Consider the following 18,239-nt stretch of genomic DNA (forward strand, 5'->3'; position numbering starts at 1 on the left):
ATAAAAAAATTGTAAGGCCGGATTAACGAATTTGTTGCTTAGATATTATAAATTGTGTATCCCAAGAGGTCAAATGTCGAAGGCTATAACTTTTTGAAACAAAATCGTAGAGAGTTGGTGAAACATCCAATCTCCTTCTAAAGAGTTATATTTTCATATTCTGATGTAAATAAATGCGTAAAACATTTTTAAACCTCTAGTTTTTGGGTTTGAAAATAAGGGGGCAGATTTCGTTATAAACATTTAGAGCTGAAGCGGCCCAGTACATCCTATGAGTTTTTAACTTACAGATTATTATTTCTGAAGACAAAACCAAGATTTATAAAAAAAATTAAAAATTTCTACGACCAACTGAAGCCGAGCTAAATGTTGGGTTTGAAAATAAGGGGGCAAATTTCGTTATAAACATTTAGAGCTTAAGCGGCCCTGTACATCCTATGAGTTTCTAACTTACAGATTATTGTTGCTGAATACGAAGCGAAGATTTATAAAAAAAATTAAAAAAAATTACAACCAACTGAAGACGAGATAATTGTTTCTTTTTTCTTAAATCGTAGTGCCTTTATTTATAAAAATTAAGAAATTATTTTACAGTCATTGACTAAAGAAAGACTTATATTATCTTAAAATAAAAATTATTATAAACTATAATTACATTTAATTATTAAAAATTACTTTTAAAATCGGTGCTTTTGCGAGCGGCCGAATTTTGCAAATCGCCCGGCTCGCTTCAAATCCGCGCGCTCGGAAAATTTTTACGTAACTTGTATTAAATTTTGACCGAAAACAATTTAATAATATTACCATTATAATATACAGTGTATTTACGGATGTTGGCGACCATCATGGCAATTTGGCAAACCCCATTTGGAAACTGAGAACCAGGAAGGCGAAGGATTACCTTGCTAGAAAATTTACGTACGTCGCGTCGTTCAACTCAACAACTACAAATCTTTTTAGAGCAGAAGTACCGATTTAGTGTGCAAGTACAGATTGCCATGATGGTCGCCAACATCCAAAACGGATAGTCACTACAAGAAGAAAAAGTTTTATATTGTATAATAAGAAGTAACATTCTTATTATTATATTTATATATCAATGAAAAAATTAAAAATATAGTTACAGTCGGAAAAATGAAAGAATACGCATGAACGAACATATAAAACACGCTGTATTTTCCTTTCACCGTGTCACAAAGAAAATTGTCCAGTGCAAGTACATGTAACAATAATTATTACATGTACTTGCGCTGGCCAATTTTTCTGTGACACGGTGACAGGAAAATACAGCGTGTTTTATATGTTCGTTCATGAATATTCTTTCATTTTTCCTACTGTATATATTTCATATATATGTATCATTTGTGTAATATTATTTCTTCAGAAATGAGATTTCACATATAAAAGTTTATCAAGAAAAACAAATACAGTGGTAAATAGACTGTATATTATAATGGTAATATTATTAAATTGTTTTCGGTCAAAATTTAATACAAGTTACGTAAAAATTTTCCGAGCGCGCGGATTTGAAGCGAGCCGGGCGATTTGCAAAATTCGGACGCTCGCAAAAGCACCGATTTTAAAAAGTTTTATAATAATTATTTTATTACGATAATCTTTCTTTGGTCAATGACTGTAAAATAATTTCTTAATTGTTATAAATAAAGGCACTACGATTTAAGAAAAAAGAAGCAATTATCTCGGCTTCAGTTGGTTGTAGAAAATTTTTATTTTTTTATAAATCTTCGTTTTGTCTTCAGCAACAATAATCTGTAAGTTAGAAACTTATAGGATGTACAGGCCCGATTCAGCTCTAAATGCTTATAACGAAATTTGCCCCCTTGTTTTAAAGCCCAACATTTAGCTCGGCTTCAGTTGGTCGTAGAATTTTTTTATTTTTTTATAAATCTTCGTTTCGTCTTTAGCAACAATAATCTGTAAGTTAAAAACTCATAGGATGTACAGGGCCGCTTCAGCTCTAAATGTTTATAACGAAATTTGCCCCCTTATTTTCAAACCCAAAAATTAGAGGTTTAAAAATGTTTTACGCATTTATTTACATCAGAATATGAAAATATAACCCTTTAGAAGGAGATTGGATGTTTCACCAACTCTCTACGATTTTTTTTCAAAAAGTTATAACCTTCGACATTTGACCTCTTGGGATAAACAATTTATAATATCTAAGCAACAAATTCGTTAATTCGGCCTTACAATTTTTTTTATGTTTGTAATTGATAGATCTTTATTTTAAAGCTTTAAAAATAAAAAATAAATTATTTGTACAATCAATAACGCAATTGTAAAAAACGGCCATTTTGGACATTTCGCAGGCTGTTTTGCAATAACCAATAAACGAAATTAAACTTACCATGGCTCAAATTGTAGGTTTTTTAATTTACTACAACTTTCTATTAAAAAGTTTTTCCCTAGAATCAATATCCTAAGCTGCAAAATTAAAAATCTTTTAAAATTGCAAATTTAACAAATGAAAATCGCAATAACAAAAAAAGCTCACAATATTTTTGGTCACATTTTAGTAGAAGTTATTCTTGGCATCGTCCTTTACAACACCTGATAGGTTTCAAAAATTCCTGAATTATATCCTGAAATCGACCTATTTTTCACCCACAGCCTGGAGTAATATATTAAATACAAACTGGTGCAAAAATCTTGAAAATCGGAGCACAAATAATAAAGTTATAAATTGTCAAACTTAATCAAAAATTTTGGGTGGCGGAATTTTGTGCCGGTGAGTGTATATTAAATACTACTTATCACTACAAATCCATTATTATTTATTCATAACAATTTAAGAAGAAAATACGTCTCTTTTTAAAAATATTCCCAGACTTTGCCGATGTGTGTATATTGACTTTTTTCTCAGAATACCAGCACCAGCTTTCACGGATATGACAGGGAAAGTTAAAACAAAGATTGAATCATTTACCTGTTCTTTTTCTAACATGTCTGCTTTCCTGAGAATTTTCATCGCATAAACGTGGCCAGTATCTTTCTTCTGCACTAATCTAACTTCTCCGAAGGCCCCTCTACCTATCACTTTGAGGGGTTCGAAGTCTTCAACGCCTAGTCGAGATCGTTTTAACCTAAGAAATTCGGTTTCTTTTTGGGCATGTTGTAGCCTCTTTTCATGTTTCTGCTCCTCAGAGAGACTGTCGTCTTTTAAGGATTCTTCTAATTTTGCTAACCTAAAAAAACGAATAATGAGATGGATGACATTATGCAAAGAATTGATAAAATTATTTAAATTTTAGTATTGTAGATGAAATCTTTATAGGATGATATACAGAGTGGGCCAAACAAAAGAGTCCACCTCGATATTTGGCAGTATTTATTAGATTTTAAGGAAATAAAAAAACAGGTCAATTTTTGATCTAAGGGGGATACATTTTTACGGTACATACATCTATCATTTATCAACCTCTTCCCTTCCACTTCCCCATCCCTTATTTTTAAATAGGGAATAGGGGTCGTGTGCTAGCTCATTTGAAAAATTTATTTAATTCTCTATTCAGTAATATCAACATTAACATAATTATTTATACAGGCTGTCCAAGAAAAAATATTTTAATTAAATTAATTGAAACGAAAAGAAGAATGTATGTAATTTATTTAATTCAAAATACATTCTACTGCTGTCACAAAACAGAAAAAAAATGTTTTTTATAAATAGACAGCCAGCTGCCACCTATCTGCCTCTTGGTAGGTTGAATATTGAATTTAAGCAACAAACAATGTTTATTTATCAAATAAACATTTTCTTCTGTTTTCTGTCCGCAGTAGAATGTCATCATCATTCTCTTTGCCTTATCCCTATGCGGGGTCGGCTTCCCTAATTGCATTTCTCCATACAATTCTGTCTTGGGTCATATCAATGTTAATCCCCTTTACCAACATGTCCTGCCTTATCGCCTCCCCCCAGGTCTTCTTTGGTCTTCCTCTCCTACTCCTTCCAGGAATCTGCACTTCAGCTATTCTTCGTATTGGGTGATTAACGTCTCGACGTTGAACATGACCGAACCATCTTAACCTATGCTCTCTCATTTTGGCATCAATTGGTGCCACACCTAGACTTCCCCTAATATACTCATTTCTAATTTTATCCTTCTTTGTCACTCCACTCATCCATCTAAGCATTCTCATTTCCGCCACATGCATTCGTTGTTCCTCTTTCTTTTTCACTGCCCAACATTCAGTTCCGTACATCATAGCCGGTCTTATGGCTGTTTTATAGAATTTTCCCTTCAGCTTCATTGGAATTTTTCTGTCACACAACACACCACTCGCTTCTTTCCACTTCATCCATCCAGCCCTAATTCTACTGCATGCATCTCCATCTATTTCTCCATTACTCTGTAATACCGATCCTAGGTACTTAAAACTATTGCTTTTCACAATCATTTCACCATCCAAAGATACCATTTTATTTGTAGTAGCTCCATCTTTAAATGAACATTCCAAATACTCTGTTTTTGTCCTACTAAGTTTTAAACCTTTTTCCTCCAGAGCTTGTCTCCACTGTTCCAGTTTTTGTTCTAAGTCTCTTTCACTATTTCCTACTAACACGACATCATCAGCATACATTAAGCACCATGGAATGTTACCCTGTAGTTTCGCTGTTATCTGGTCCAAAACTAATGAGAATAAATACGGACTAAGCACAGAGCCTTGGTGCAATCCTACTTTCACATGAAATTTATCAGTCTCTCCCACACCTGTCCTAACACTAGTCGTTACTCCCTCATACATATCCCTCACAATCTTTACATATTCACCAGGGACTCCTTTCTTATTGAGTGCCCACCACAGAATCTCTCGAGGGACTCTATCATATGCTTTCTCAAGATCAATGAATACCATATGAGCGTTTGTTTCTTTACTCCTGTATTTTTCCATCAACTGCCTTATAATGAAAATTGCATCTGTTGTTGATCTACCCTGCATAAAGCCAAATTGATTCTCGGATATTTCGGTCTCTTCACGTATCCGTCTGTCAATTACTCTTTCCCATATTTTCATGGTGTGGCTAAGCAGTTTTATAGCCCTGTAGTTTGTACATTGTTGTATATCTCCCTTGTTTTTGTAAACAGGTACCAGTATACTGCTTCTCCATTCGTCTGGCATTTGTCCGACTTCCATAATTCTATTAAATAGACCTGCTAGCCACCTTGTTCCTGTCTCTCCCAATGCTCTCCATACTTCCCCAGGAATATCATCTGGTCCTACCGCTTTTCCTTTCTTTATTTTTTGAAGCGCTTGAGCCACTTCCTCGTTGGTTATTTTGGTGACCATTGCTGCTACTGTCTCCGTTGACTCTACAGGCTGTCTGTCAAATTCTTCATTTAATAAGCTGTCAAAGTACTTTCTCCATCTCTTTTTGACTTCCCTTTCGTGAACTAGTATTTTATTATTTTCATCTCGGATACATCTAATCTGATTAAAATCTTTTGCTTTCCTTGCTCTCTGTTTGGCTATTTTATATATCTTCGTTTCGCCTTCCCTGGTATCAAGTTGATCATATAGGTTTGAATACGCTTCTGCTTTGGCTTTTGCTACTGCTACTTTCGCTTTCTTTTTCGCCACCATATAGTTTTGAAGATCTGTGTCGGATCTGGTTTCTTGCCACTTTTTATATAATTTTCTCTTCTCTTTTATTTTTCCTTGTACTTCGTTTGACCACCACCAAGTCTCTTTATCCTCAAACTTTTTTCCTGACGTTTTCCCAAGTATTTCAATAGCAGTCTCTCTAATACTACTGGCCATTTTTCTCCAAATTGTATTAGGGCTTCCTTTCATGTTCCAACATATTTTTTCTACTATTCTTCTCCTGAATAGACCTTCTTTCTCATCTTTCAGCAGCCACCATTTGATTTTTTGTGGTCCTCTCCGATATTTTTGTTTAGTTTCGCTTTTTACTTCGATGTCCAGAAGAAGCAGCTTATGTTGTTGGCTTACTGTCTCACTCACTATTACCTTGCAGTCCTTGCATTCACGTATGTCTTCTTTTCTTATCATGAAGTAGTCTATTTGGGATTGATGTTGTCCACTTTTGTAGGTAATAAGTTGAGTTTCTCTCTTTTTAAAGAGAGAACAATCTACTGTCCGCAGTAGAATGTATTCTGAGTTAAATAAATTACATACATTCTTCTTTTTTTGTCAATTAATTTAATTCGAAATAATGTTTCTTGAACACACCCTGTGTAAATGATTATGTTAATGTTAATATTACTGAATAGAGAATTGAATAACCTTTCAAATGAGCTAGCACACGACCCCTATTCCCTATTTAAAAATAAAGGATGGGGGAAGTGGAAAGGGAGGGGTTGACAAATGACATATATATTTACCATAAAAATGTGTCCCCTTAGATCAAAAATTGACCTGTTTTTTATCTCCTTAAAATCTAATAAATACTGTCAAATATCGAGGTGGACTCTTTTCTTTGGCCCACTCTGTATACGTGATATTGTTTTTCTCTATTAAACAATCATGCACAAGATAAAAAAATTTTAACATTTTTATATATCGAAATAATCAGTGACTTCAAGGATAGTGTAAAGATGCGTACTGACTTAAGCATTTTTCTCCGAACGAACCAAACGAGCAGAGCGCGCTGTAACAAACTGCTCTAGTCAGTATGTGTTCGCGATAGTCAATACATATAGTCAATACAATAGTTTCAATAGTCAATACATTTTTCATATATTTTTGGTTCAATTCCCCATTTTCTGTTTTATATTATAGTTTATGTTAAATAAATCTTTGTAGCTATTAGATTGTTTTAATGCTCAGAAATAACCGGGTCACTTTCTGCTGAACTCACTCATAAATCTCTGAGATGAGATAGGGAGATTAACTGAATTTTGTATAATATATTAATATTCATTTTATTTGTTCAGTAAAATCTCTCTTTAAAATCTTTATTTTATGTAACAATGTTTCGAATAAATGTTACTTATTTTTTTACGAGGAATAAAAATCTGCAATAAAAAAGCAAAGTTGATTCCTGTCCCACCACCAGAGGGTATTATTGAAGGGTCGTTTTTGGTGCCATTTGATAGATTTAAAAAAAATATTGAAATGTACAGGGTTATTCACTATATTTTGACCCCTTGTAAACTGCTATATTTACAGAATTAGAAAAAATGTAAAACACAAAAGTTATGCGATTTTTAAATTATGATTTTTTGACATATTATATATCGTACTAGTGACGTCATCCATTTGGGCGTGATGCGTAATCGGTAATCGACTATTTTTTTAAATGGGAATAGGGGTCGAGTGCTAGCTCATTTGAAAGGTTATTCAATTCGCTACTCAGTAATATAAACATTAACATGATTAATTATACAGGGTGTCCAAAAACATGTTTATTGAACAGATAAACATTACTTTTCACTTAAATGCAATGTTCAAGCTGCCACCCATCTGTCTCTTGGCAGTTTGAACATTGAATTTAAGCAAAAATCAATGTTTATTTGTGCAATAAACTTTTATTTCTGTTTTCTAACAGCAGTAAAATGTATTGTAAATTAAATAAATTACATACTTTCTTCCTTTTGTGTCAATTAATTTAATTTAAAAAAATTGTTTTTGGACACCCTGTATAATTAATCATGTTAATGTTTATATTACTGAATAGGAAATTAAATAATTTTTCAAATGAGCTAGCACTCGACCCCTATTCCCATTAAAAAAAATAGTCTATTACGTCATCACGCCCAAATGGAAGACGTCACTAGTATGATATAAATGTCAAAAAACCATAATTTAAAAATCGAATAACTTTTGTATTTTAAATTTTTTTCTAATTCTGTAAATAAAGCAGTTTACAGGGGGTCAAAATATAGTGAAAACCCTGTACTTACGTTTCTAATTAAAAGGTAAATGCTGGAACCTCAGCAATAAACGAAACGAAAAAAACTGTGATACTTAACAAACGTATATCTAGGGGTAACCAATATAAATGACATGTCAATTCTCATATGGAAATTGTGTGTCATATGGAAATAGGTATTCTGGCCTGATATGCTATGGATATGAATGTATATTATATGGATACTTAAAAAATCTAAGAAGCTGCAGAAAAAATGAGACAAAAAGGTTAAAAATTAAAAAAGTTTTTGTAATGGGAAAAGAAAAGTATTTTAAAAGTGTCAAATACCTAGCAAATACCTAGTTGAGCGCTTTCGGCTTAAGCCCACGTTATCTTACGACGGGACGTGGACGGCACGTGCGGTAGAACAATGCACGGCGCACGTCCTCGGTGTCGCTCCGTTCCGTTGCACCATAAACTAGCCAATACTTTTCATATCAGACGATTCTTCAACGTGCCCTGTAAGACAGGCGTATCGTCTACGTCCCCTTCGTAAGATAAATTGGGTTTTACAAGCCATCTTCAGTGTTATGGTCTAAATTGAAAAAGTGCCACTGCTAAAGAGAGATCCCATTGGTGAAAAAATTTATTAAAAAATTTCTTCTTTTTCTTAACGTGCCATCTCCGCGACGGAGGTTGGCAATCATCATGGCTATTCTGATCTTATCATCCGTACCATTCCCTCAAGTTACGCAAACCATGAGATTCTTCTCCTTCCTACACTGCTTTTGCCCTGGATTTTCCCTTGTATAATTAGTATAACATGCTCCAGGTATTCAGTTTTCATGACTTGATGGTTTCCAATAGTTCCATTCTTTTGTTGACTCTTCTCATGACTTTATTTTATTTAGCGTATAGACTTTCACAGTACGATAAATACACAAATATAATATATATTATTCAAACACTAAAATATAATGAATGAATCTAAACATTAATGATCAATTTACATAGCCATTCAATTGCTTCTGGGGAGCATTCCACAAAGTCTGGAGGTTTCCACGGTAGGCACGATTTAGGCAATCTGAAACACAATGACTTATGATCTGTCTAGGCGATCCACAATCGCACTGTGGACTTTCCGCACGACCCCATTTGAACAGAGAATCAGTACATTTACCATGTCCGGTACGTATGCGATTAAGCCTCGCCCAGGTGGACCGGGGCAGACCCGATCCGACGAAACCCTGGGTTGGGGTGGATATCTGAATATAGTCTGCTGCTATTGTCGGCATCCATCTTGTGGACCATTGCCTTTGTATATCATAGGAATCACCAATTGTTCGGACAGATCTGATTGGAGGATTTCTAGACCTCAGTCGCTGGTGCTCTTTTGAGATGTCTGGTATGCCTTGAGGGATTGTTAATTGTATGTTGGCTACAATTTTCTGATACTCTCTCACTAATGCTGCTGTACGGCGTAGATCTGGTGGAACAATATTGCTCAAAGTAGGCAGCCATCTCACTGGGTTTGATTTTATTGTTCCAGTGATTATTCTCATGGTTTGATTAAGTTGGACATCGATTTTGTTTGTATGCCACTGTATTTTTTGTTTGTATGTATATTCTGCCACTGAAAAAACCAAAGCTAGAGCAGACGTCCGAAGAGTATCTGCAGAAGCACCCCAAGTTGTTCCAGCAAGTTTTGTTATTATATTGTTTCTTGTTCTCAGTTTACCGGCTGCGTTTGTAAGATGGCTTTTGAAGATGAGTGTTCTATCAAGTGTGACGCCTAGATATTTGGGGTTGTTGTTATGTTTGATAGCTGCATCATTTAGAGTACATTGAGGGTATATTCTCATGACTTTGTTGTTTGTATTCGTTGTTTGTGAAAATTTACAGATTCTTTATCAGGAGTTAAAGAACTGGATAATTGTTGAAAAAACAACAAACAGCGCATTAAGGGGAAAGACGCAAAATGTCGCCTGTCAACAATGTTCAAAGTGTTAATATTCTCAAAAAACCTTCCTCAGAGAGACTGGAGAGAGACAGAGAAAGAATGAAGAGTCAAAAATGCTAAAAATATCACAGCATTGAAATTTGATTGTTTTTTGTATTTATTTAACATTCTCACTATTGAGATCCAAATATCTAATTTGAATCTTTTTGAATTATATTTTATTATTATGTTTGTTATTTTTTGAAAGTCGTATTGTTCAATCAAGTTTCAAATTGTAAAATCAACATTTTTATAGATTTTATTTATTTGTTTACGTTATACATAATACAAAAACACTTTACCGATTTACTACATTATCGATCAGCGAACCACAATTTAATGTTTTTGTTTTTGTAATATCAAAAGGTACTTTATCACCTTGAATAATTATATTGATAAACAACATATAAAAATAAAGAGTCTTTGTTTAACTTTAATAGAGCGATTTAAATGCAACTGTCTAATGCATTGCGAGATCTACAAAAATAACTTTTTCTACGAGCGTGCAAAAATGTCTACTTTCGCGCACGCATGTTACTTTTCCGCACGCGGTTTTTACTTTTCAATATGGCCTTAAAGTAATTATAATACATGCAATAAACTAATATTTAAATATTATTTACTAATTTATTTCAAATATATCTTATTGTGTTCATGTTTTAATGAAATTAACGCGACAATTCGATGAAATAAAATTATTTTGACATAATATTCGAAAGTCAAATCGGTAGACAATAACAGTCGTTTTGAATCATCGTCATGGAAACCAAGATCGTCGTCATGCTAACTAATTATATTAAAAGTTAGGTTTTGACAACCTTGTCAAAGAATTAAATTGTGTATGTATTTTCATATTAATTAAATTAATTGATTAAGATTTGGTAATTTTTTAAAGACTCTTAGAAAAAATATTGTTCCTAACTCTTGCAGAAAGTCTCTTTTCCGCACTCGACTGCTTGCCGAACTCCCGCTTCGCGTCGTTCGGCAAACTGCAGTCACGTGCGGAAAAGAATGACTTTCTGCACTTGTTAGGAAAATAACTATTTAGCAATGCCTATGTACTTTGACACTAAAAATGTTTTAGATCAAAATCCAAGACGAAAAATTTTCCTGTAGTTGGCTACACCATTAGTTACAATTTTTTATATTACGATAAATTCTGATCACAGACCGATCTTCGGAGGTTCAGATTTTTTTGGTTGCGAATTCCACATGATTTCCTATTCACTATTCAGGCGGAAAATAAAACCTAGACTCATCACAACTATCAACCAAAATATATTGAAATATTTTGGACACAACTAGAAGAAGAGAAGGCATGTAACGAATGACAGTTGAAGGCAATGTAGTGGGCAAAATATCCAAAGAAAGATCTCCAACAATATGGTCTGACCAAATAATAGTATAAGCACTCGGGATATTCACTTTTGAATTTTCTCGGACTGAATCGATTCAGTTGAAATTTGGTTAGTTGATAGGAAAGTGTCAAAATAACAAAAGTTACATAACGCCCACGTGTGCTTCCGCCACAGGGGTAGTGTTGCCCAAATGCACGACCAAGACGAGACTTGGACAGTCTTGGTCTTGGTCTTGCACCAATACACCTGGTCTTGGTCTTGGTATTGCACTCCCAGTCTTGGTCTTGGTCTTGCAGCAAGAGTCTTGCAAGTCTCGCAGTTACCCAGTAGCATATTGCTATTTATTAAATATTACTTTAGATCATAGAACAACGTAAACGTGTAGGTACATTTTCAGCTTGACTTAACATAGACATAGTAAAAACCAACCAAATTAATAAATGTCTAAACAACTTACATTGGGTAGGTTTGAACCCACGATCTGATCTAAACTATCCCTGCCTATAGTCTAACGTCTAACTAACTGAGCTATCTACCATGTCCCACGGGAGTCAGTCTGTTTCTTAATATAAGTTTGCATTTTGTGTTTGTTGTCCTTCGATAGATTTTTCAAAAATATTGAATACGTGTAATTTTCAGTTTTTCGATCTCATATTCTTTTCGCAAAATATCGTGAGGTTCACATTTACAATTTAAAATTTACCCCCCACCCCTCTCCGTGGGTGGTCGTGTTTAGTATTATTCGATAGATTTTTGAAAAATATCGAACGTACTTTTTAATTTTTCGATCTGACATTCATTTCGCGAAATATTCGCTTTTTTGTGAAACTGTGTGACTCACCCATTTCCTTACGCCCCGCTCAAATCGTCTGATGCTTTAAATATACACTGTTTTGCATGTACAGCTGGTTCCTAAAAAAACTGATACGACTCTTAGTAAGATTTGATCATTTTGAGCAGTGTATGATTGGTCTGACATTATATTATATTTATTATGACAGACAAATAATAAAATAAACAAAAAAAAACAGCCATATTTTTGGAGGTTGAAGTTATCTGACAAATTTTAAGATTTGGCAGTGACAGTGACAGTATGTAAATAATAATAATAAATTAAATATAATTAAACTCATATTCATTATATCACACCCACACCTCATCAAAAGCTTTTTACAAGAACATAGTCAGCGATTTTGATATGGCTTAGAGCCAGACTACATCAAGATCGCCTATAAATCGTGCTGGTAATTGCCTTGCAGCGAGACCAAAAACAAAAAGAAGAAGAAGAAGAAAGTACACTGCTCAATTTTCTACAAAATACGCTTTAAGAGTCGTATCAGTTTTTTTTGGAACCAGCTGTACATACTAAACTTACCTTATCTTAATCTGACGATTTCGAGTTTTTCTAAGGATGTATATTTATTTCGGGCCTCCCTTAACGAATTCACCTGTATTAAAAGCCAAATATGGTAGAGGTACATTTACAGGGTACAAGGTTTCTCCCCATGTGATAACCTAACGCACTCCGTCATCGTAACTGCAAAAATCCCCGCTTGGGTTCCCCTACCATTAAATGCATCATTTTATTTAAATTTTTTATAAGATATATTTTTGCTTAGAATATTTTTTTCGAGAAAATACTTACTTTTTGAGTCATTTGCGCAAAAACCGTCGAAAAACGTGTGTTTTTTTTTGGTTGAAAAATGAACATATTCAGTCGCAAATAGCTCGAAAAGTATTGACTTGGTTTATTTGTAGATGAATAAAATAGAGCAAAAGTTGCTTAGAATTAGTCAGTTTATTCAACCTTGACTTATTTTGAACCTTTGTTTTTTAACCCCCCAAGAAGGGGTGAAAGGTGAAACTCACCCCCAGGGCAAAATCACACATGCATCGGCCAATATCTCTTTTTTTGGTGTGTTAGCTATGTGTACGCAAACATGTCAATCCAAAATCCAAGCGGTCCTTTAAAATTTCAAGGTTTTGTAATATTTTACCGTGAGTGAATGGACTATACAGGGTAGCCGGGCATTATCTTATTTAGTGCTTTTTCAGCAAAAAATTTTGTTTGGCCTATTGATCTAATATCTAATTGCACACTCTGCAAAAATTTTATAAGTAGGACGTTTAGTCTTTACGATATGGTATTATTCCCACTAACTGATAAGGAAAAACAATTGACTGGGTGTCCGTAACAGTGGATATGCTATTCGTATTATATGTTTATCAACAAAGGCGATATTATATCTTTAAAAGTTTCAATGCGATATTATTCTCAAAATCTAGTACAATTACTTTCGGAGCGAAGGCGTTGTCTGATATTAGGAAAGAATGAAAATAAATATTTTATTTTTACATTGTAATAATTGACCTCTGAGTGTTCTTATATGGATATTTTAATTCGTTATATATGTTTATCGTATTGTTAATAATGCGCATAAATCCAATTTTCCGAATTTTTGTTATATATTTTTGCGTCTCTAAGCATACTAGGTCTGGATCCCGCGTATGAAAAAAAAGTTGATTAATAGCAAGCTGAAAATTCGTTAATAGCTTAAGGGTGTCTAGTCGGATAAACTTTGATATATGGGAACACTGGAAGAGGGGAAGTTTTAATTGCGGGACAGATTAAAAATTTGGAACGTCAGAACACGAAAACGTCACATGTATTTTGTCCGACAGAACTTCCAATTGATTTGTTACCCTTTCATTAAACTCTCATGCAAAAATTAGACTGCTATTTATCACTAAATGGGCATTTTAATGAGTGGAACACGTAGAACATGTCAAATGACAGGAATTATGACAGGTGATAAATAGCAGTCTGATTTTTGCATGAGCGTTTAATGAAAGGGTAACAAATCAATTGGAAGTTCTGTCGGACAAAATACATGTGACGTTTTCGTGGTCTGACGTTCCAAATTTTTAACCTGTTCCACAATTAAAACTTCCCCTGTTCCAGTGTTCCCATACATCAAAGTTTGTCCGACTAGACACCCTTAAGCTATTAACAAATTTTCAGCTTGCTATTAATCAACTTTTTTTTCATAAGCGGGATCCAGACCTATATTCCCGAACTAATATATTCCATAAAACGACTCTCAATCCTAACTGCAAGACGCAAGAGTCTCGCAGGATTAGTCTTGTTCTTGCTCAAGTCTTGCACGGTCAGTCTTGGTCTTGGTCTTGCTAAAATAAGGCGGTCTTGGTCTTGATCTTGCTAAAACGCAAGAACAAGACCAAGACTGCAAGACCAAGACCGATTTTGGGCAACACTACACAGGGGCGTCGCCCCCCCCCCTCGGAGATGGAAATTGTTTTCCTCAAAATAATCACGAGATGACAAAATGCTAAGCAACTGCTGTTCTATAGTTTTTTTCCGAAAGACAATATTTTTTGAGCGAATCAAGGTTAAAACCAGCGAATTTTCATTAAAAAACTCACGATTTTTTAGCCGGTTTTCATGAATAACTCAAAAAATATGGCTCTGATCGAAAAAGTATAAAAAATAAAAATGAGGCTTATAAAAAACAAAGAGATTGATTTTTTATAAGCTAAGATGCAATACAATGTGAGATATGGTATGTAAAAGGAGACTTTTTTGCGAATACTTGGATCGAAGTATTCAAAGTTAAATTATAAGAAAGTGGTTGATTTTTCGGGGATATTAAAGTTGCATGCGAATGAAAAAACTTTTAAACTGGGCACTGCTAACAGTCATTTGCATGTTGACTGAGTGAGTTACAGCTCGTAAAAGATGGACTCTTTGAATATTTTAAGAGCGTAGGTGCAAAATTTCGCGCCAATGTTTTTTAAATGCTTTCATTTTTTTAATCCTGAGAAAACCAAAATTATTTTTGAAAAAATTTTAAAACCATTTTACCGAGGGCCGAAAGTCCCTGAGAACTTCTATGTTTATTTTAATAAGTTACAGGGGTGAAAAAAAAAAAGAAAATTTGGTGTGATTTTAAATTGCAAATATCTCATTCAAAACAAACTTTTTGGTTATTTTAAGGAACTTTCGGCCCTCGGTAATAATGTAATCTTTCAATCTGCGTTTAAATTTTTCAAAAATACTTAATAGTTTTCTTATGGTTCGAAAAACTGAATGCATTTAAAACACATTGGCGCGAAATTTTGCGCCTACTCCCTTAAGGGAAAAATGGCAGTATAATTAACCTAATATCCTCCAGAATCAAAATTAATCGTTTTCCTTCTATGCTACATTTTATTTTAGTGTCCTTCATTAGATTCAGGACTTGTCTGCCTTAAAATGCACATTATCATACATTTATTTATTATTACAACAAACTTAACTTCGTTTATTGCGTTATTCTTTTCCTATTTTAAGGCATATCCTTAAGCTCTACAAGGTTTACATATTTTTTTTTTCTTTAAACTTTGGTTGTTTAGATTCCATGATCCATGCTGGATTTAAACTGTTCAGTATTAAAGAGAACAAATGAGAAAATGCGAGACATATATTCAACGACGGGTGTTATAGTCGATTACAAAAGTGGATATCAAGATAGACAACGAGAAAGACGAACATTTTTCAAAATTTGTTGATTTTACAGACTCTAATGTTTGACTGGAGAGTCTAAGTCTAGAGAGTCTGTAAGACTAAGTCGTTGGAATAAAAAAGGCGAGGAATTTCTGTCAATGGAAAGAACTTTTCATCTTAGATACGCCGATGATGCAGTTATAATAGCGCCCGACTAGAACGAAGTGGAGAGCAACAATCCCAACAAAAAGAACTTAAAATGAATCTCAATAAAAATAAACTTATGTCTAACGAAGATGAGAAAATCAGTGAAGGGAACCGTTGTGGAAAATGCAGAGGAATACGTCTATATGGATCAAAATGTAAAACCAAATAAAGATAAACAGACAACAGAAATAATTAGAAGAGTAAGAATGGGATGGGCTGCCTTTGGAAAGCTGCCGTATTTACTGAAAAATAAAAAAAATACCTCAGAAACTCGAACCAAAGTATATATTTAATTCTGGTATCTTCCCTGTCCCAACATATCGAGCTCAGACGTGGACATGGACATTCCTTAAAAAGAAAATTTGGAACAGTTGAGGAAAACTCAAGGAGCCATGGAACGACAGATGCTGGGCATCCTTCGGGAACAGGAAACTAATTTATTAATTAGAGAAAACAAAAGTAAAATACGTAATTGAACACGTAGCCTTATTTGAATGGAAGTGGACTGGACACAATGACAACGAACGTCTCGAGGATGGTAGACGGAACAGAGAAATAGGGACTTGGAGACCTTAACGGAGCGAAGAGATCACGAGGAAGACCCCAAATGCAGCGGAGGAGATCACAATTACAGTATTGCAGGACCAACATGGAAACGTTTAGCTCGGGACAGAGAAGCATGGAAGGAAATGGGAAAGGTCTATATTCGATCTATCTAATAGAAAAAAGGGTTTAAAAAATGGTTTGGCCTAAGTCCCTTACAATTATTTGCAATTGAAGAGATCTCTGTACAAGTGTTATGTGCAATTTACATATATTTTAAGAGAATGACAAAATGGTTTCACTATATAAAAAGTTTTTCTATTACAGTTCCATTATAAAAAAAATAGATATTTGTAAAAAAAAATTTGAGATGATGGTTTTCCGTTTTGATTGCATGTTTTGTATCGTTGATATCGGAATAGACCACAATAACATAAAAATACCACAAGAGAATAGTTTTAGAACCATATCAGTTATGGTGATAATTAAATTATGGTTGCGTTATTTCTCTACTGTTTTTATATTTAGGTTAAAAAGAAAAATTTAGGGACCTTAAATAAATTACATTCCTGGTATTAACCAACAACCATAAATGTAAATCATTATGCTGGGGCCACACTAGCGTCTAATGCCGTTAACAGAGAAATATCGCAAAGGCTAAAGTTAATACCGTGTCAAGACGTAAATAACGGATAACGGTCTATTTCAACACAGGCATCAAGAGAGTTATCGCAAATGTTCTGGGGCGGGGTTTAACGTTATAATGACAACCGACGTTTGGGATTACATGTAACCTAGAAATTAATGTTGAGGAATTATAAATGTTTTTTTCTACGACCGTTTAATAACATGCTCATTATTCGCTATTTTTTCATAGATAATAGCACCCATTACTGTACCCGTGAGTAATAATTCATTACTCACGGACTGAAGTTACTCACGGGTCATTACTCACGGGCTGAAGTTAGATTCAAGTGGCGCATGCCAATTTTAATATTAATCGTATATAAACTGCAAATAAAATTACTTAAACTTGTTTATTTAATACAATAATTATTGTAATTTATACCAATAATTAACTTCGAAAAATTTTTAAAGAAATTTTAACTGTAACAATGTCAGTATATTTTTTACTTTTATATTTTGTTTACTAAAAATTTTGACGTTTATCATTTAATTTAGTGACAGTGACATTAGCGGATTTTGTTTATGTTAATTGGAATTTATAACTAATATTGTGTTTGTTTTTAAGTTATATTGTGTTAAATATGTTATATTATGTATAGTTATAATATTATATTATATATAGTTAAATGTAAATATACATTATAACTATATTGAAATACGTCCACCGACACCAGCCATTTCCTATTTATTAGATTCACTGACAGTAGGTACAAATTTAAGCTTATAATTTCTCGGAAACGAATAGAACATATTGACTATTTTACTAGTTGTATTTTTACAATAAATAAGAATTTAGTAATAGTAGGCAACCGATTATTCAGCCACGTACTAGGGGTAAATAGCATTTAGGTATTTTTGTAAATTATTATAATTTAAATCTCAAGTAGTTGATAATTAAATTTTTTACTAATTAAAATAAAAAAGGGTCGTAGAAAAACTATAGTATTCTACTCGCATGTAATGGCTATTACTCACTCTGATGAATTACGACACTCGCCTACGGCTCGTGTCGCAAACTTCATCATCGTGAGTAATAGCCATCATTACATGCTCGTTGAATAATATACTATTTTTATTTAAAAATTAATTTAGATACTGATTAGG

General features: G+C 33.6%; 1 protein-coding gene across 8 annotated transcripts in view; it reads right to left on the bottom strand.

Annotated features, from left to right (window-relative positions):
• Nucleotides 1-18,239, bottom strand: part of LOC126889519 (serine/threonine-protein kinase tricornered) — a 675,111-nt gene that overhangs the window by 48,691 nt on the left and 608,181 nt on the right. For all 8 annotated transcript variants that reach the window (XR_007700061.1, XR_007700062.1, XR_007700065.1 and 5 more), the window contains exon 3: nt 2,951-3,209. Coding sequence is in view for 1 of the 8 variants with exons in the window: in XM_050657859.1 (XP_050513816.1) it covers nt 2,951-3,209 (259 nt within the window). In the remaining 7 variants the exon portion in view is untranslated. The remainder of the gene's footprint in view (nt 1-2,950; nt 3,210-18,239) is intronic.

This window comes from Diabrotica virgifera, chromosome 8 (genome assembly GCF_917563875.1).
Source record: "Diabrotica virgifera virgifera chromosome 8, PGI_DIABVI_V3a".
In the NCBI taxonomy this organism is placed as follows: domain Eukaryota; kingdom Metazoa; phylum Arthropoda; class Insecta; order Coleoptera; family Chrysomelidae; genus Diabrotica; species Diabrotica virgifera.